This window comes from Heliangelus exortis, chromosome 17 (assembly GCF_036169615.1).
Source record: "Heliangelus exortis chromosome 17, bHelExo1.hap1, whole genome shotgun sequence".
NCBI lineage: Eukaryota > Metazoa > Chordata > Aves > Apodiformes > Trochilidae > Heliangelus > Heliangelus exortis.
This window is the reverse complement of record NC_092438.1, coordinates 3,432,074-3,453,309: the sequence shown is the minus strand read 5'-3', so window position 1 is coordinate 3,453,309 and position 21,236 is coordinate 3,432,074. Positions and strand designations below refer to the sequence as shown.

General features: G+C 41.7%; 1 protein-coding gene across 4 annotated transcripts in view; it reads left to right on the top strand.

Moving 5' to 3' along the window:
• The window catches only part of XYLT1 (xylosyltransferase 1), a 161,969-nt gene that overhangs the window by 21,128 nt on the left and 119,605 nt on the right, over positions 1–21,236 (top strand). For 2 of the 4 annotated variants that reach the window (XM_071760415.1, XM_071760414.1), the window contains exon 2: positions 17,140–17,178. The exons of the other annotated variants lie outside the window; for them this stretch is intronic. In XM_071760415.1, the coding sequence (XP_071616516.1) occupies positions 17,140–17,178 (39 nt within the window). The remainder of the gene's footprint in view (positions 1–17,139; positions 17,179–21,236) is intronic. 4 annotated transcript variants of the gene reach the window in all.

The window sequence follows — 21,236 nt, the reverse complement described above, 5'->3', positions numbered from 1 at the left end:
CATCAGTGTTCAGTGCTTTGCTATGCTCTGGGAGCCCCTTCAAAACAGGTAGATGTTCAAGAATATGAGCTCATTTTTGTGCATCCTATCAAAATCCTTCTCAGCTTTCCTCTTTTAAACTTTCTATCTTACATGATTTTCTCATATCTCTGTCCTGTTCTCTGTTCTCCTAATTGCTGCCTGGATGGTATCACTGTTCCTCATCCTCTAGCCCTTTTTTTTTTTTTTTAATTTCTCCCCCAGCCCATGTAAATCCCAGCAGCACGTGTGCTGCAGCATTTCCTGGTGAGGGTTTCTGTGAGGTGCCTCAGCCTGGCTGCTGCTGCCTGCTCACAGAACCCTCCTCTGGGGCACAGCCACAGTTCCTGTTTCCTCGTGGTGCTTCACCATGGGCACAGAACCTCGTGGTTGTGGGGCTGCCCAGTGCTGCCACGTTTGTTCTTCTGTTCTTCACATATACCTTAGATACTCAGCACAGAACATCAGAGTAATTATCAACGGAGCAGTTGACATTGGAAAATGCTGTTGCATGGAGAACAGCACACCTGGCATGTGTGAAAATCCAGTGTAAGATTTAAAATAACTGGAGACCAGAAGAGGCAATTCTCTCTTTCTACCCTTCTAGCACTGTTGTCCTCTTTCATTCTAAACCATTAGTTACAACATAGGCTGAATATATGGTGCCTAATAGTAACTATATGCGGATAAGAATTTTTTTTCGTAGAGTTACATTTAAATTTTTCAACTTCTGTTTCATAATAAGAATTAATGTTAACTTCAAAGCATCAGACTTGGTGTGAGCTGGAAGATCCATTTTCTGTCCATGTCTTCAAACAATAGTCGAGCTGATACATACTTCAGCTCTAATAGTTGTGTCTGAAATCTTATTTTATTGTTTCACTGTGTGGAAGGGCATAAGACAATGTCTGTGGTTTTGCCAAATGGAAAGAATTTCATCAGGAAATGTCTCCACTGCAGATACGTTCAGGTTTTCTTTACTGCAATCAATGCAGTTATTCATGGGTCTCTGCTCCCAGCTCACTCGTGGCTGTATTTAACTTGTGTCACTGTGCTGGGCTACATCGTTTGGAGGATACTTTTTATCGTTGTACAGATGTGTGTTGCAGTGAGGCCGGTGTTGTATACAGCCAGAGTGCTGTATAAATCTGCCTCCTGCTCCTGTAAACACGAGCAGGGTTGCTGTGTGTGTTTGGTTTTGCTGATGGTTGATGTCTGTTTTAAATTCCTGTAGTGGCTGAAGCCAGCTCAGCAGATCATCCTTGGTGTATGTTCAGCAGGCTTGCAGCTTTGCATAAATAATTGCTGGGATGATCTACATAGTTTGTGTAGTGCTGAAAATAATTTGCATTTGCTGATGATGAGGCCTATAGCATTAGATATCTGCTTATTGTGATGATATGTCCTCTGTTGACTGAACAGGTTGGGTTTTTTTCCCAGGAATTTTGAATCCTGTGAAATGGAATTAATTTTGACTGACTACTTTCTTTTAAAGTTCAGTGGTTACACCAGCACAATTAGGACCAACTCTGCTGGTTTTATTGAACCAATATTACCTATAAAATGCAAATACTTTTTAAAATTTTTCTCTCTCATCTGTTGCTTCCAGATGATATTCATTCAAATGTGATGCCAGGCAGTAGAGTTAATTAGATTTAAAGCAAGGACTCTTCCCAAGCTGAGCTTTGGGATTTTGGGGGAATCCAGTTTGTATGGATGCCAGCTACCCATGGTTTTCAAGAACTTCAGTAAAGGCTGAAGATCTCTGGCACCATCCAGAGGGCATTTGTCACTTTTTAGTCGGGTCCCAGATGAGTATTTAACACCTGTAATTTTGGAGAGTGTGTGACACTTAGGCATACGGATACTATTAATTTTGAGTGAAGTTGGGTCCTTTTGAAAATCTCAACTGTGTGTCCTTCAGTGACTGGGATCACCAGTTGCTTCTCCCTTAAGCCATGCTTGGATCCCCCAGTTTCTCACACTTTTTCCCCCTTAGTATCTCGCCAGCATTACCTGCAAGAAGTCTTATTGCTTCATTCTACAAAAATGGCATTTAAGTAAATAAAGTAATAATGAAAAACCCCCGTTCTATTACTTGTTTACTCAGATAATGCTGTTGTACATGGGATCTGGGGTCAGCACCTGATTTACCTGGTTAGGACTGTAGTAGGTGTTAAGTTAAGCAGCCCATGTGGTGTCTTCTGTGGCGAGGTGAGGATTTGCAGCTCCCCTGCAGCTGTTGTGAGGTGCTGAATGAGCATGCATGAGGAAACACCCTCAGAAGCAGTGGGTGTGTTTGTGGTTTTTTGTACAGATGTTTGAGACACATTTGTTGTTCTGAGCCACAGAATGCTGGTGCTGGTAGATGTTTGATGGGTAGTAGTGATTTAACTTGGTTCATCTCCACAATTCTCTCCTAATAGGATGCAGCTTAATAAGGTAGAGAGAATGGGCTGGCTGAAAACTAACTTGGATTAATACAGCCAAATTTACTCCCAAGTTATAGGTAGGAATTAAGTTTTTTATTACTTACTTTTATGCTCCCACATTTATATGTAATAGACTGTTGTGGAGTTACATTTATATTAATTTCAGGTGTCATCCCTTTAGGGTAAAGCCATAATACATGATTTTGAAAAAGAAGATAAATGCAGATATGATAACAAAAATAATTTTCATCGTTTCAGTTGCTCTGTTTCAGACTGCAGATTACAATTTGAGAAGTAAACAGGGTTGCAGCCTTTTTTGAAATGCTGTCACACCTGTTTTCGTGGTGAGCCTTTGATCTCTGAAAGGAAGAGAGCCCTCAGGGGAAGGAGGTACCTCCTCTTTGTACCATGATATTTTTCTGAGGTTGGGCTATAGCATGAGTTTGAAATATCTCAAATTTTTGCCATAAAATTGATTTAAGTTGAATTAGTATCTAGTAATCCACTTCACGATAATGCTGGAAATCTGGTAAAATGACAGATCAGTATTTGATTGGTTTTTCTTCTTTTACTTTTCCTGCTTTCAAGAGAGTGTGCAATATCAGCAATAGTAGAAGTAAGTACTTCTGAGATTGTGGGAGCAGTCAGACTTTTCTTTGCTTCGTTGAATCCAAAGCTTTCAGTAAACACAAGGGCAAAATTAGGACTCCTCCTTTTCTTTGCTGTCAGCCCAAGTGTAATGCCTTGCACATGTACATGAGTATGTTGCCACATCTGATGAGGAAGCTGCCACAGAAAGGTGTGCCTGAGGCCTCACAAAGGGGTGGTGGCGGATCCAGAATAAGAAATCAAGACCTCTTGACTACCTGAATCTGCTCTCTGGATCCATGCTTTCTTTTCATCAAAGACAAAGTGTATCTCTCCCCACCATCCACAGCTGACAGTGCCTTTAGCCATTGCAGATCCAGCAGTTTGGAAAAATTCCCAGGTATTCACCATGAATAAAAAAATGTGTTGGTGCTACTGGCTGCTAGAATTGTGACCCAAGGGTGTGGCCAAGTGTCAGGGGGTCTGGCTTCCTGCAAGAGTCACTGTCAGCAGCTGATGTTATGTGTGTGCATGCCTCATTCTTAACCAAAACCAAGTCCCCTTTCATTTTCAGGATTGTGGTGCCCTGTGTCCCAGCCTGGCTGCTGTCAGTGGGACAGGTGAGGCAGCCCTAGCCCATAGCTGGAGCTCTCCCAGAGGAGAGTCTGATAGTGAGAGCTGCAAGGAGGACAAACCTGTTTTGTGGGAGCAACTCAGCTCCTCATGGTTTTAACTCAGCTGCCTGCACATGGTTGACTTAACCCCCCCTTTCATTTTAAATAAACATGGTAACTCTGAATGTGGAAGTACAACTTCAGTGTGTGAAGTGATTCCATTGTTGCAATAAGGGTTTTTCATTTAATTCAAATCACAGCTGGCCATGGTTTATGTAGTGGGCATAAATTAAGCTCTACAGACAGTGCTGTGTTGCCTCTGTGACATAAAAGAGTATGTCAGGCAGAAATATTTCCATACATCCTCCAAAAATACCAAACAAGTCCTCTCCTGCTAAGCACTTGGTGTAGGTTGGAGTTATTAATAAAATTGCTTATCTTAGTTGTTTACTGATTCATAGGCATGCAGTTTGTATAATCTTGTGAGCTACACAAATTGTTCTCGGTGACAATTTTTATATAAAAGGTTCTAAGGAGCATCTGTGTGACCTTGAGCTGGCTCCATGGTTAAGATGGCTGTGGTGTGGCCATTCATCTGTGACAAGTGGTACCACTGGCATCCAGCAGTTGTCTGTTCCTGGGAGGATATGAATAAGGATGTGCTAATTGGTAGCCTTGTGAGTAATCAGCTTAGCCCTGTTATTTTTTTATGGGGCAGACTGAGGAGCTTCTGTGTTTAATATTATAAGTGTAGGAGGGCTTTCCTTTTTTTTTTTTTAACTGGAGATCCTTTTTACCAATTTTTTCTTTCAGAGTATTCCCTGGTGGTGTGCATCAGACTTCTGCTGTTTCTGATATTCACACCTGACAGTTAAGCAGACATGTAAATTATGTAGCATGCCTAATATCACTGTTTTCTCTTTTGCATCTGATTAAATGCTTTAAGCACTAGACAAAGCAATATGGGGGTCTCTCAGGCTGCTGACTGGGCTGGGTTTGCCCTTGGGTCCCTTTGGGAGCTGAGCAGCAGAACAGTGCTGAGTGCCCCACACCATGTTCCTCCTGCATCACTGCAGGAGGAACCACTCCTGTCTGTGTCCCAGCACCACTCATGAGCAGCTCAGAATGGTTCTGGTTGCCTTCCACTGCTCTTTGTAATTTGTTCTTGCTGCAGAACTTGTCCTGAGCTTTGAGATGCTGTGTGAATGTTTGTTTGGTTTGGTTTTTTGCAACAGTCCTGTTTCTGGGCTGATCTGCAATCATGTGTTGGAAGTACATTTTTATTTTGTGAGGGCATGTAAGAATACAAAATCAAATGTCAGGATTCATGGCTGGAACAGAGACCAAGGGAGTCTGAGGCAGGTTCCTGTGCCATGGGGCAACAGCAAAAATTTGTGTTGGCACTTTGAACTTTTTTTTTCCCCCAGAAAAATATATTTTTCTTCACCAGTCTTGAAAGTGGCGTCCTTTAGTGAGTATAGTGTTACCCAGATGGTGAAGTTTTGTTCAGTTTGAAGCATGAGTAGAGATTTATGGTTGATTTACTTAGAAATGAAATAGTACTGCCACTAAAGTGACTTCCTGCTAACAGAGGATTTATTACAGGGGGTCTTGAAACTTTCACTTAAATGTTTACATTTATAAACTTTGAACTTAGCTGAATATCTGGGCAGGATACTTTGAGATACAACCATGCTATCTGCAGGCAACTGGGAAGGTCAGTTATTTAAGTAGTTAGCAGAATAAAAAAGCCAAACCAATAACACAAGTCTGTCAGGTGCATTTGCTACTAGCAATCCATTACCTGGATGAAATTCTAGTGGTGTCTAGTATCACAGCTCACAGATATTTAACTATACTATAAAATTTTAGGTCTGGTACATGTGGAATATATATATATATATATATATACAGTTTTATATTGTGAACTTGAATGGGCTTGGCTGTTGGTATCTCTGTGTCCATTAGAAACTATTTTGAAAATACTGTTCATAGCCCTCTAAAAATTGAAAAGCAAATACACCAGTTGTGAATAAAGCATAGCCAAAAGAACTTTTGGCTAGTGTTTTGCAAGAACTGTAGGCAAAGTGGTGTGTAAATATAGTGAGAGAACGTGGCATGTCTTGAGGTGTAGCTCTGTCTTGAGGTGTAGCTCTGTCTCAGGTACAATTTGAGCAGCTGAAGGTTGGATCTCAGTACAAGTCCTGATTTCAAGGTTCAGTCTCAGCAGGCCTTACTGTGTGGGGTTAGTGAGCTAATTTTTCATCCAAGAAAAAGAACGAGAGAGGCTTCATAACTTCCAAAACTGCTGTATTTAAAACCTCATCATCATTATTCATTTAATTTGGCCAACTCACTTTTTAATTTTAATAATCCCAAGTGTTCCCCTGTCTCCCTGGGCTCTCGCAGGTGAGTGCAGTTTCACAAGGAGCCCTCTCTCTGCCCCTGCTTCCCTGGGATGCAGCCTGAGCCCGGGCTGTGTGTTGGCAGGCAGGCTCAATGGCTGCTTTCACCAACGTGTAAAACTTGGCTGTAAGGCGAATTTGGAAAGACACACTGCCTTGCTGTTGCACAAAGAAAATTGTTGCTCCTTGGGGAAATAACAAAGTTAGAGCAGTGGTGCCAAGTGTTATAGGATGCCGGCACAGCGAGTGTTTGCTCTCGGAGATCTCTGCCTTGCTATTAACAAGGACTGATTGTGCAGGAGGAAGGGATTTGCTTTGACTTCAAGACCTGTGTAGCAGTGAGCAGAACTGCCATTGGAGTTTATTCATTGCCTGATACTTTTTTCTTAGACACCGTCAGCTGGCACACTTGGGTTTAAATTGGAAGGAATTTGGAATAGATTGCTGTAAAGTAATACAATAATCTCCCTGTTCAGTAAAAATCTGATTTATATGCCATCGTTTTCATCCCAGGATGTACACGGGAAAGACAAGAACATCCTAATTGCTCCTACATCCCATGCAGTAAGAAAGTGGATATTGGAGAAGTTAATGCTAAAAGCCAAGTTGCTGAGTAGTTAAAGGTATTTATAAAGTGTTAAGCATTACAAAACGTCCTCTTGGCTCCTGAGTAGGTGGCCAATTGTGCAATTGCATGTAGAGCTTTGTTAAAATGGCACTTCTGGTTTTTCATTGGCAATCAAGCTCAAGTCTGTGTTATGGCCTTAGCAGGGCTTTTGAAGATACACACAATCTGTTCTGGTGAACTCAGAGAAAGGTTCTCAAAGCTGTCCTGGTGCAGAATAAGAAGGAAAATTATCCAGTCCATAGCAGGTTTTCTGAGAGCATTGGTTAGAAAAGCATCACAGTGTGCTCTCAGGTAGTAGAAAGGATGTAGACAGGAATGAGCAGTTCCTGTAGAGTAGTGCTCTGAAACTGAGAGTTCTGTGTCAGTGGATATAGATGGAGCAAAGCATTGGCACTTCCTTAATATTAAAGAGGCATTTTGGGCTTTCAGGGAGTACTGTTGCAGCACAGCAGGGCTTCAATGTATGCATTTGAGTGTTCAGGAACAATAATGCTGCCTCTTTTCTGCAGTGCATTTCAGTGATGTATTCATCAACTCCATGTGTCAAACCTGACTTCATGGTATGTTTTCCTCTTCATCAGTGATATTCTTTCATCCTGTCCAGCTATGTGTAGATCTGTATTCTAAGAACCAAGTAAAACTTTGCAAGCCTGGCAGTAACCTGCCAGTTGCAAAATAGTTAGAATGAGAAATACCTTCCTTTGATGCTTACTTTTTTTTTTTCTGAAGCACTTATTTAGTGGATAGTATTGCCATTAGCAGTATAATGTTCAGTAAATTATCTGTCTCTGACAGAGCAACAGTGTTTATTTATGCTTTTTATCAGTGATGGTATCTTCAAAAATGGAGATGTTGTTATGTCTAGCTATTTGATATTTATTTTTGCTAAGCCTGGCTAATCAGTCCACACTCACACACTCATCTCTGGAAGTGCTGTGTTTGTTCCAGCAGGTAAGAAACTCTTCCTTGGGCTTTCCTGAGAATCTGGCTGCAGCTTCCAATAGTTTACAGTTTCTGTGGTTGCTTACTGTAATGTATTGTGTCAAAAACTGAAGTACATGTTTCTCAGATTTGGGGTTTTTTGGGGTTTGTTTGTTTGTTTGTTTAAGTGATTTTTCTCCTGAACCAGGCTGCCAGGAAGGTGTTGCATCTGTGTTCATACTCCTCCTAACTAACTTCAGTTGTGTTTTAAAGGAAATTCACAGTTCCCATGACAGTAAAAAAAACCAAAACCAACCAACCAAAAAAAAACCTCGGCCAAAAACCCCAGTACAAACCTGCTTTTTTCTCTGTGAGCATACCACAGTTGTTCTGTGCAGTGCTTATTACACAGTGGAAATTTTGCATCATAGCAGAGAGTAAATTGTTGTACATGTAGATCTAAAATGGCACCTGTGACAGTACTCATCTTAAAAGCCTAACTCACCTAGTTCTTCAAATCTTTGCTCTCTGGTAGTCAGAGTTTTTTGTGCAGCTAAGATGGGAACTAGAAGTTGTGTAACTCATTCTTGCTGTACCATCATGTTTTTCATTCACTGTAGTAATTTACTGCCCAAGATAACAGCACTGACTTGCTGGCAGAAAGTGTGCAGGGTCCATTTTTGTGTCCAAAAGGCATTCTAAGTGGCAGAGAAGTGAGGGCTTTGTGCCTTCGTGTTCAGTGATACCATCTCAGTGGATTTCTTGGCTACAAAGGAGTTCCTCTCTGAAACAATGATGTGCTGTTTGCATCCCAGCCATCTGTATGCTGTTATGAATGCCATGTGTTTTCTTCCATGAATTGAAAGGAAGTTGTAGTTTCACAAGGACCTAGTTGCCTTTCATTCCATAAGGAAGAAAATGGAATTTATTTTGTTTTCTTTTCTTTACTGAGTCAGCAATTATAGCATAAAAGGTGTATGGCTGCAGTGATTAAGATGATTGAGCTAAAATATTTATCAAACTACTCAAGCTATGAAATCACAGAGTTAGTGGTGAAGTGGTAACAGCAAGCTGGCCTTTCGTCTCAATACAGTACAGATTTTTCATTCAGAGAAGTAGAGTAGAAAGTCCAGTTCTTAGCAATTGATAGAATATTTGCACAAGCAAATCTTCAAAACTAAGAAACCCTGTGGGTAGTGGAATACTGCTGTTTGCTGTCAGAGGTGATCATGGGAGCTGTGACCCTGCATGCTGCACAGTTATAATTGTGTGTGCAAAGGAGCACTGTCCAGCCTTGGTAACTTAACTGCTGGACTGCTCAGCCCAGGAGAGACTTAAAAAGGAGTTTTTTCCTAGGGAATGTTCTGTTTATATTGTGTTTGTATTATTCCACAAAGATACAGCCCTTAAAATTGCAGTCAAATCAATAGAGCTGAAAGAGAAATAGGTTACATTTCAAACAGAAATCTAAAGGCAGTTTTAAGTGCTTCCATTCCAGCAATGTCTGGCTGTCTCTTGTGACGTGGATATTTTGCAAGAGCTTTGCATTCTAAAGGAGGGTACTTTATTCCTGTAGTTTCAGACAGACCAAAGACTGAACTAAATTAAAAGTCTGGTTTTGAATCAGACGTGAATCTCTGCTACATGGAGGTAGTGTCTCTGTGTCAAGATATGTTGATGTCCTCATGGCATGTCATTTGCTCTCATCATAGCTTGAGAATATTGTAGCTCTGATCTACTTAAGCAGCTATTGAACTTACTCAGATTGTGCTATTACAGGATTTACAGAGAGCCTGTATTAGCCCATAAATTCAGCCTTCAGTCTCTCCCAAATCAGGTATTATGGAGGGAAACCTTTCAGCACTGGATCCTGGATGCAGCAATAATGTACTTGCTTATATGGTTTTTCAGGCTGCTTTGAGAGATGCTAAAAGTGTAGGCAGATTTCAAATGATTTAATTGTTTACACGTGAGTGTTTTCTGCAGCATACAAAAGAGGTGAACTAATCCCAGAAGGCTTTTTGATATAACTTGAACAGATGATTTCCTGACATTGTTATATATCCTGGTTTAAGGCAATGAATAATTAGCTATTTAAGTTTAAAAAAAATACCTTGAGAACTAGATGTCAGCTGAAAAGCTGTCAGTAAATTTGGAACAGCTTTGCATGTCAAGTTGATTATAGCAATGAATAAAAGGAATTACCAGGAAAATGAACCGTGCAGTGTGCAGTCTTTAACTTCAGTCTCCCCACAGTTTCTCCTGTCTCATTCTCCAGATTCCTAGGGTGCTTGTGATATTTTCAAGCTGTGGAGTTCCCTTTCACAAAATCCTTTACTGTGGGCAACTCTTTCTTGCTATTTACTCCACTTCATCAATGTGCAGTCACTTGAAACTTCACATTCAGGGTTTTTTTCCCCCTCCAGACCCAGTTGCCATTAATAGCATCTTTTGTCTGACATCCTGAAATCTGGAAAGCCACTTACTGTACAGCTTCACTTCCAGGCGACTGCCTGGGACCAAGCAGCTCAGCTGAGGGCAGTGGGCAGGGGGTTCTGCTCTCCTCCAGGTCCAGAAAGCTGCGGTGTTAACCCTCCAATTGCACAGTTTAGCCAAAGTTACACAGAGGTTACTTTGTTTCTGGAGTAGCTGCTCTGCCTCTTCTCTGTGCAGTTGCTTGGTGAGAGCTGAGCAGTTTGCAGGCTTAGTGGAGTGGTTCTAAGTGAATTTAAATATAGAGTTTTTGAATCCTTTTTAACGAGAGCATTAAGTTATAATTGAAGGTATGAACACTGCTTGTGGCTGTGCATAAAGGGGCACTAAAGACACAGAAGCCAGCAAATCAGGGTCTTAAAAACATGGTTCATTTGTGTAAGTGGGACTAAATTAATGTTCTATGAATTATTTAGCGTGGAAATAAAATTGAGCATCTCCATTAAAGCCAGGAATTTAGATGGGCCAAATCTCCTGACACTGACATGTGTGGAAGCAGTATTGGATGGTGCAGTGACTGGAGATGCTTTGGCAGGAACTGTGAGACTCTTAGTTCATGTTCTTACATGAGCAGTCATCACCTGGATGCAGCATCTGAAGGGAAGTGCAAACTGGAGCTGCTGTGGGGCCATCTCGTGTCTAGATGACAATTGCTGTTTATCCCTGATCTCCTGGAATGGTGTCTTTCACCCATCCTCATGACTGTAGTGAGCCAAAGCAGTCCTGGAAACCTGTTCCAGAAGAGAGAGGGAGGTTTTGGCAGAAGCAGCTGTGCTGTTTGTGAAGAGGCAGTTTATAGAAAATAAATTGCAGTTGGTTTGACAGCAGTGGTTCACAAGAAAGTTGAGGGGGAAGCAAGAAAAAGAAGGACAATGTGGAAATTAAGGATGGGGATGAAAAGATCTTTGCTGACTGCTTCCCCAGTCAAAGAGTGAGCAGCTGTGAACTGCACTGGATATTTACTGGATTACTGCACTTTGCACTGGATATTCCTGTAGCCCTTTTGTTTGCCTGTGCCTGTTTCTTGCCTTTTAAATGTGTGATGTGGAACAGGACTTCTTCAAGAATGCTTTGAAATTACTGGAATTTCCCATTTTAGTACAACCATCTTGGCTTCAGCCAGTCAGTTATCACATGGGCATGCTTCCCATGTGTTGAAAATTAATGATAATTTTAAACTGTGTTAATTTTCACACTAATGCAGCATTAATACAGTAGCAATGTATACTAGTGTATAGTGATAGTAGTGTGGTCTGTACTACCATAGTGATACAAAACCCAACTCTTACAGTGCATTACTAAGTATTTGGCTGTTTATGAGGGGCTTAATGGCATCACATGAATGGATTGGTAGTTAAATGAAGGATTGACTAAGATAATCTCTGTGAGAATCCTCTTTAATGAGTTAATGAGGTGTTCTTATGGGCTGCCTGCACACACAGATGCTAATGAGAGTTTTTCCGACTTAACAAGTGACGAAACTCTGATCTGCATCCAGGCTGCTAATAAAAATTATGAACAGGTTCTGTTACTTGGGAAAAATATGTTTTAGTTCAGGCATGAGAACTGCATAAAGGAGCCAAAATTGCTGTTCTACCTGCATCTTCTTTATCTTTTCCCATAGCATATTGATTAAACTCAGAGCCTTTTCAGACCCACAAAGTCTGAAAATCAGTAGCTGTACTAAAAAATAATAAAAAACGTTATTTAATCATTTAAAGATCAGCATTACCAAATTCCATGCTTAGAAATTTCCCAGGAAGACCTGGGTTTGGTTTGGCAGTGGCGGGGGGGGGGGGGAGGGAGGTGGATTTTGCTCCTTTTTTACACAGAGGAAGTGTCTGGTGCTAAACTGATTTATAAAGTTTAAGCCATACCAGGAGAATGGAGTAAATCTTGGTGCAATTTAAGATACTGTGTTATTTGTAGTGGTGGGATACTGTGCTTTCTGGTTGTGCCTGAATAGGGGTTTTAACCCTTCCTGCTGTCAGTGAGCTGCCACATACCTGACATCTACCAAGGACTGAATTCCTGCCATGCATCCTGGCTCAGGAAACAAGCAAGTTGAGGTTATTTACAGGTGGCTGGTGGTGGGTGAGGAGATGTTGTACAGTGCCTGTGTCTTTGTGAGAGGGACAATGGAGATGATGAGTGGCTGTGGCCAATTCAGTGTCTGCTCTGCCTGCCAAGGAGCTGGTGCCACTATCCTGATGCTGGATGTGTCCTTTTCACCTCGTGGCAGGATTGTGTCCATCATACACAATCTCTCTTCAATGTAATCTTCAGGTTTCCTTAGTGTGCTCTCTAATCCCTGTTCCAGGTCATTAATACATTTGCTGAACAAACCTCCTCTCAACTCAATACACTGCCATTTATCATTATCATTTGTTTACATTCGTGCAGCCCATTCTCTATTCCAGTGCTGTGCACTGATCCTTCCCAAGTCTTTTTGAATTAATTTTTCAATTAGGATTTCATGAAACACAATATAAGATGCTGTCCTAAAATCCAAAACCTAAAATCCCAGAACTTCTGCTGTGTTCCTTTAATCTACTCAGTAACTCTATCAAAGAACAAATAAAGCAATTAAATTTGTCTGGCAGGCTTTATTTTGTTTAAAGCTGTACTTTATGCTGCTCATTCTATTACACTCAAGATTTTTAGCTGGATTTCCTTAATGAGGCTGACTTCCCCTTGTCATTGGTTTTGTTTTGTTTTGTTTTTCCCTTTCCCTCCTTCAAGACCTAGGCCACTTCCTGGCCTTCTGAAAGATCCTGCAGGTGAGAATAGCAGGATGGAAACACTCAAGGCATGTGTGACCCAGGCTCAGTGCCAGGCTCTGCCCCCTTTCCATAAGCATTTATGTGACTGCAGAAGGGTGCAGGATGGTGTAGAGCTGAACCTCCTGCTCAGAGCCTTCAGTGACTCCAGTGTGGCTGTCACTGTACAGCCATGCATTGCTCTGCTGTGAGACCAGAGATTACATGGGTGTCTTTTTCTCTGTGCAGTGCTGGTGAAAATGTGTTTTCTTTCTTCTATTGTTGCTGGCATTGTGCAGACATCACTTAAGCTGGCCTACCACCAAATCTTTCTTTTCCAAGTGCTTTGATGCAGATTTCCATCTTGATTACCTGTGATAGCTGCAAGCAAGATGTGCAGCTCCTCAGCCAGCTGGCTGACTTCTGTTGACACCACAGCAGTGCCTGACTCAGCTGAGAAGCTTGTCATGACTGAAGTGTCCTCCTCAGCTGTTCATTTAAGTTTTGGATATATTCCTTAGTGCGGGCTTTAATTTTTTTTCTGGTAACTTATTTGTCTGGAAAATTTAAGTGATCCTGCATCTTGAATTCTGTCACTGCCTTCCTGCTTATTTTCCACACTGTGTCCTGTTTCAGACAATATTCAGGCAGAGCAGTTTGGGATTGTTCTTGCACGAGATGACAACTGGAGCAGTTGTCAGCCAGGACAGTTCTTTTTCCTTTAAATGCTGTGGTCATACACTGAAATGAATTAGTGTCTCCTTCCATGTGCTCATTTTTATGCAGCTTTTTATAATACTTGGGCACTCTATAAATACAGCTCTATTAAAGCTGTGAAAATGCTGCATAAGGACATGCGTATCTTTGTTTTTCTGTTTTGCCTTTCTATCACTACAAATCCATGTGCCTGAATGTAGTTATACTCAAAATCATACCTTGGCTCTGCCTCCTGGGGTGTCCTCTTTGAGGCTTCCATGGCAGGAGATGCTGGGGAAGTGGTCATGAAACTGTGTCTCACAACAGCAAGGAGCTGTGGAGCTTTCAGAGAGGAGCTGATGCATGGAGAAGAGAGGAAAACATCTTTTTCAGGATCATCTGATACACTTTGCCATCTCTAAACAACCTGGCTGTATTGATCCATTATCCTGGTATTCCTCACCTTTTTACACATTTGCATTTTGTGCTGAAATGTGGTTTATGCCTGAAAGAAGTTGCCCAGTTACTTGCAGCTCCTGGCCAGGCTAGTGGTACTGGTGCTGCCAGTCTCCCTTCCCCAAATAAGTCATTGTGTATGAGTTAACTGGTGGTGTAGAGGTGACTGGTAATGGGACTTACACCTAAGGGTTATAATTAAGGTTACTGAGCACTTCCTGTAATAAGCTGTGGGGTTTTGTTGTAGGGCCATACTGCACCCCCTCTGTCTGCAAGGAAGCTCCTGGTGTTGGTGCCCTGGGGTGCTCCTGCCACTTCTGTCCTTGTCATGTCTGGGAGGTTCCCCCTCACGAGTGGTGAGATGGGAAGAAATGTGGGGAAATGGCAGTCTAGGAGGTCCCTTTCAACCCTGCTTTTATTTTTTTGTTTGATTTTGTTTCGTTTTGTTGTTGTTGCTGCTGTGACTATACAAAGGCTTTGAGCCAAATTTGAGCGTAGGATAGAAACCACAGGCTGGCAGGGTAACAAACCCCTAGGTCATAAAATGAGTCAGCAGAAGAGACAAAGCCACAGTGCCTTGGGATAACTGTAGTGCTCAAGTGCAGTTTGTAAAAACAGCACTGCCCACACAGGGAGCTGCTCTTATGTGGTCCTGCTTTGCAGGCAGCAGAGCTGTTGGAGAGGACGTGTGAAATGTCAGGTTTAGGTGGATGGTTTGTGTCTTCCTAAGAAACTGTGGTTTCATGGGAAGAAGTATTTGGTGTTGATGCTGGCATTTGTTACTGCTGCTTGCTTCCTTACCCTGTCCCCAACCACTGGTTCTTTCTTCGTCTCCATTTTTTCATGTCCTGCATTTTTTCTAAGGTAATTCAGCAGCAAACACCATGCCATGTGAGTCATGTGTGTTCCTAATGATGGGGGCACACAGGTCCCCCTGCAGTGGTACAGTGCAGTTGCCCAGCATAATGTACAAGTTAATCCAAGTAACTATAGCCAAAATGAGGAGGAGTAAAATAAACAGGAAAATCTGTAGCATCACTGTGTAGTAGGCCCATGCTGGTGCACCATATTCCCCATGGTGAAATAATGCTATTCAAAATCTTATTTTTAGTTAGTCAAGAAGGCTCTTGAAATTAATAATTACTGTAAGAAATCTGTTTTGTTTATCAAGCACTGAACTTTGTCAAACTTTAAAATAGTCTTTAAGCCTTATCTATGACAGGAATCCCCTGAACTTTCCAGGATGTTTTATACGTACAGTAGCTGCTTCCTCTTATAGAAATAATGTCATTTGGAAGTGAACAGTACACGCTGAAAAAGCTTTTGTCTGAAGTCAAATTGGCAGCTACTGAGAAAATCCAGATGATCTCCCAAAGGGGAGTCTGTGCAGCTGGGCCATTCTTTGTTACAGAAGTAGTTTGCTCTTTCTATTTAAAGACACTTTGTATTCTCTCTGCCACACACACCTGCCGGCATTGTGATCTTCCTGCTATGATACAAACAGGAGTGGGACAATGTAATTCGTGTTGTGATCAAGCTAGCATCACTTCGAGTCCAGCTGCAAAATGGCTGAGTTTATCCCTGCTAAGTCTATGAGAGAAAAGCTGTGAGTGTTGACATAATTTGTTTCTAGAAAAGTGAAGCTATCCAAGGTCAAGATTCCTCTCACCTTTGTTTGATTTTTTTCCCCTAGCTTAGCTGATGACATATTTGAATTTCACTGAGATTTCTTGGTTGCCCTCCAGTCTTGTTATCATTTTGCCCATTGTCAAGTAATATCTCCTACATGTCTATGATACTGGTTCTCTGGTGTTAGAACACACTGAGGAAAGATTGGGTTTGAGTTAGTTGTGTGACAGAGGTGATCATGGACTTTTCCACCCAGGCACAGTGTGCTGCCTGGCCCATGACTTTCTGAATGGAGGAAAGTTGTAGTACAGGTTTCAGGGACAATTTCTTTTTGACTTTTTTCCTGGGTTGATAGTTTGTTTCTTCATTACTATTTTTACAGTGAATGCTAAAGCAAAAGCTGCCTTATAGGCATAATTAAGAGGAATATAATTTCTCAGAGGAAAGCCAGATTATTATTTTTTTTTCATTCTGTTCTGTGGTTTGGCCAAAGTGAGAATCACAGTGGCCTTGGGGGTATCAGAACTCAAAATTAGTCTCAGGAGCCCAACAATCTGGCAGACAGGAATTTACTGAACTGAAGCTGTCTGATTTCCATAAATGTGATGGATTAAAGAGAAAGCATCATTGGCCTGGTTCCACTCTGTTAGACTTTTTAATTTAATGGGATGTTGTAGAAAGTGAGACCTTGTGGAGTACTTACCTGGACCAGCAGGACTGAGGTTTTAGATGTCCTTTATACTTTAAAAGATGTTCTTTTGAAGATTTTGCTTGAGCACTAATCCCAGAACACTAGTGACAGAGTCACCTGTAAGAATGTTATCTCTTTCTAACCTCTTAATTAACAAGCTAAATAGACATTTTTTTTGTGCATTTGTGTTTAGAAACTCATTAAAGAGGTTTGAATTGACTGGCCAAGCCAAGCTAGGAGTCCAGATTTCAGTACCAAGGAAGATGCCAGACTGCACGATGCAGTTCCATATATAATGTACAGAGCTGGAGAGAGTCTTTAATCAGGATAAAACATTAATGGAAAATAAAAACAACCGTGGCATAACTGCAGCTGTTGGAAAAAATTTGCCAAAACTACTGCCAGCCATCAGGTCCTGATGAACTTTCTGAAAATGCTCTAATGCCTTGAAGTTTCAGGAGCACCAGTCAGTTATAATCCAAGAAATGTAACAGAGGACTGTGATTTGATAACAAAAGGTTCAAGGCCTGTGGGTGACCGAGAGTTTTTCTGTAGCAAATCTGTCTGATACACTTTGGTTACTGCAACTTTATTCACTCATCCAAATATTGTAGAGATCCTTTAATTTCTGTGCAATAGTAGGATGCCAGGGAAAGGATGATCTCAAAAATATTTTTTTTAAACCTGTCATCTTTGTTCAGGCAGGTGTGTGTGTTCCTTCTCTTGCTACTTTGGACCAATAATGGCTCAAAGCTCCTTCTTTTCCAGTATTGCAGAGTAATGGCTGTTTCTGTCTGCTCTTTTTGTAGATGGAACCTCCTAGTCCTTACACCAGCTTGGAGACTCAGGTTAGTAGCACCCCCACACACCACTTCTTTCTTACAAGAGATTTTCTGAGAGGGCTGACCTGCTGTTGCTTCCCACATGTGTGATATCAAACTGTATTAAATATTCTGATCCACGTGGAGAATGTGCAGTTGGGACAGCAGGGGCTGTCCCAACAGTATCTCCCAACATGACTGCCTAGACAAGAAGAGAACCAAACTCTTCTCAGGAAACAGTAGGGGCAGATGGTGACTTGTCTTACAGCTGGACAGCAGCAGCAGAGACTTGTGTTTGTAAGAGAGGGTGCAGCTCTCAAGGCAGAGCAAGCACCCACCCCTGAGCTTCCCATGTCTTCTTTTTGTGTACTCAGCTTCCCAGCTTTTGTTAGGATCTCTGCTGCCAGAGTCATGCTCTAAAATACTGTTGTGCTGCCAAGTTCCTCATTAGACATTACAATGAATGGTAATGAATTCATGGAGATACCTGGCACCAGAAGGTCAAAGTGACAGAAGGGATTTTACAAAGTCACTGGTGCTTTGATTTGTGTTTTTTAACAAGGCAGGATCATTGATTTCCGTTCTCGCTGATCTCTGGGAGACAGCAAAGTCTATGGTACTTGCATACCAAAGGTTTTTCAGAACACACATTTCCAATGTCCCTTAGTGACTGTATAAATATTTCTACCCTTGTCTTCTGCTTGTCCTTTCTCTGGGGAAAGCTTCTGACTGTTTTGTTATTTGTTTCAACAAGCCTGCTACATCTTTTTTATGGACCTCACTTTGGAGCCAAGCCTTTGTGAATTGAAACTGGCAAGGAAGGACTGCACAGAGATTGTTATACCCAGTGGCATTATTAAAGTGGTATTAAAACACAGAGTACCTAATAAAGTACTTGTCTGGGGATGATGTAGAGCTAGAAATATACAGTAATGAGACTTATTTTAGTACTAAAAAAAGTGTAAGAACATCGATGTTTGTTGGTGAAGTTAATAGGGGAGAATGCACATGTGAGAATGAGGGAGATAATTTCACACTTGGAGGAGAAAGAAGTGAAAGGGACATCATAAGCTGCAGCTGGTAGAGCTGCCAGCTGCAGCAGGTTAGTGGCTGATGTGATGCCTTCAGCCCCAGAATGCCACTTCCTTGTCCTGCCCTGCCAGGCTGCACATTGCCTGCCCTGCACACCCTTTGCCTCCTTGTGAAGACTGTCAGCAGAAGTGCCAGGTGACTCTAAAAATTTTCTATTCTTTCAAGGTGCCTTAATATTTTTTGGGTTAGGGAGGGCATAGATGCATTGCTTAAAGTATAATGAAGGTAGAAATTAAGTGTATGCTTATATGTGTTATTTCTTTCAGTTATACTGAAAGCCACGTTCACTTTTGAATCAATTTTCTGTAGAAAACTGCTCACTTCCGACCTTGAGATAGATGAGGAGGGACAAAGCCAAGTTTTTATACTTCAGAACACAAGTTTTAAAATATTCTAGACTCCTGGGGGCTGCTCAGATGTAGGAATAGAGACCAGGCAGGTATCCTGGGGTGGGAAGGGACTGTCTCTTTCTGAGAGGTGGAAGTAAATCAGGTATCACAGCTGAAGTTTAGGCCATGGCTTTAGATTCTAGGGATACATTTCTTATCAGATGAAGTGGTCAAACCCATTTGGGTTACCAGTGGAAGTTGTCATTTTATATCCAGACAGAGATGTTAGCAGTTTGAGAGTGGGCCACAGACTTAGCTCCAAATGTCTTATTTACTCTGCTGTGGAAAACACTGAGAACAATAACAGCAGCTTAAATGTTTTGCCAACTTGAACAGGATGTTAACTAATATGGTTAGTAAAGAATCCTCAAATTTGCAGAAGTTTCCTTGCATGTTTTATTCACTTCCTTTTTCTTTGGGGACAAAGGGGAGTGAAGAGTAGTGCTGCATTCATTTGAGAGAAGTTAAGTAGACTTGTGAGCAGCTTCTCTGCTTTAGTGGTGTCCTGCAAAATCTTGGAATGAATTGACTCATCTGAGAGTTTCTCTCCACTGTCCTCTTGTATCCTATCTCAACTCTGGTTTGGTCAATATTTTAAATATTGGGATTTCAAACTCATGCTGTGTGCTGAAAAAAGGGATGATGTCACGGAGGCTTTCTAATGAATTTGTCATAATTTCTCCTTTCCTTAGTCTCCCAGTCAGCTGTTCAGCTACTGGAAAGTTTACAGGTATAGCTGCAAGTGATTTCCTAAAGAGAGAGTGGGTACACTTCCAATCAGCTCAGCTTCAGCACCTCTCTCTGAGTTTCTCTGTAAAGATATATTTTGGGTTGTGCATAAGTGAACAGAGGGGAAGAATTTCCTTGAGAGCTATGCAAGTGTTTTGGCCTGTTATTTCTCAAGGAAAAGACAACAGTTATGGTGGATTTCCTTCATGTTCTTCTCTCATTCAGAGACCTATAAAAAACCCCTACATTGAAATTGGACCTGCCAAATGATACTGTTCATGTTCATCTCATAGCAGTATATTGCAGATAGGTCTCATATGTTTATATCTGCCTGTGTTGGGACTGTGTGTCAAAAGATGATGCAGTAGGAAGTTCCTGTTCTCCCTGTTTTCATTTTGTTTGCTTGTTTGTCTGGGTTTTTTGAGATTTTTTTCTAAGTGGGATTATATAGCTCCCAACAAGTGTTCTTTAGCTTCTCTCATCTTAAATGGTGTGTAACAAGCATGAATCCTGTATAAATTTGCAGCAGATTAACAGCTATTTAGTCAGCTGTGTTCAAAGGAGTAGGATGTGGCAAATTTATTTCACTGTTGCAAAATGATACTCATCTAAACTGAAATCCAGGAACTTTGTCCTTACTGTATTGAAAAAAAATAGTTTTAAACCAAACTTTCCAAATTTCTTGTCTCTAAATGTCATTGTGTGCTAATGCCAGCAACAGATATCCCCAAACGTCCTTGAGGTGTTTGATAAGGTCATATTGTCAGGGTACATTTGGAGGGTCCAGGGGTGTTCATCTGTACTCTCATGCAAAGAGAAGCAGGGTGTAATTTGGAGAGAATTAAGATAATTAAGAGAGAATGAAAGCTGTTTGTGGCAGCTGAGGTAGTTGTACCTTAGATCTGATACAGCTGTGACTCCCACTACTTCTCTCAAGACTGAAGCTAAATCCATCAGTAAGATTGTATGCATTTTGCACTTTCTGTCTTTCATTTCACAAAAATGCCAGGACCAAATGGCTCTTGCAGCAGTTAGCCAGGATTTGGCCCAGTTTTTCATTACCTCAGAGCAATGGAGTTTGTTATCCTCTTTGGGTTAGTGAGATCATTATCTGTCTCCTTGCAAAGCTGCAGCTTTGTGACTGTTAAAAGTTGCTTGGCTGGGTGCTGGGGAGCCCGTGGAGTATTGCCCCTGGCAGAGGGAATGAGGCTCTGTGTTAGCAAGTGATGGGACTGAGGAGTTGGTTCAGCAGTCCCAGTCCCTCCCTCTGCCTTCAGAGAAGTGAATGTGTCCTTCCCTTTGGCCCCTGCTGGGCCCCCTCCCCAAGAGCCACCACCTGCAGGGTGCTGTGGCAGGCAGGGGTCTTCCCTTGGGACTGTGGGGTGAGCCCACTGTGGCTTTCCACTGCTTGGAAGTCAGCAGCATGTCTTAAGATTATGGTAGGAGTTTAAAAAAATATATAATTCTTCTTCACAGAATATAGAATACTGCTTTTTTCTGTTATGTTAGAAGTCAAAATATGAGCAGATTTCTGCTGTGCAGTTTTAGAAGGTGCTCTCAGTAGCTTGGTGTGCAAGAGCAGCTGGTGTCTTGCAGCCTCCCTTTAAGTGGTGGGGGCAGTTCCCAGGTGCTACTGATGTGTAAAACTTGGAAACTGCTGAAATAATGGGTACACTCAGAATCCAAACAGCATAGGCCATGCCAGGAGGATTTCAGCTGAAAAGTTACCTTAGCTGTGGGGGGGTGCCAGTCCTGAGAGGATTACATGGGCAAAAAGCCAGCACGAGGAATTCTTTGAAGGCCTCTTCCCATGGAACACAAATGCTCTCCCACCTTGAAGTAAATATTGAGTATGGGCAGCCATGTGCTGCTCCT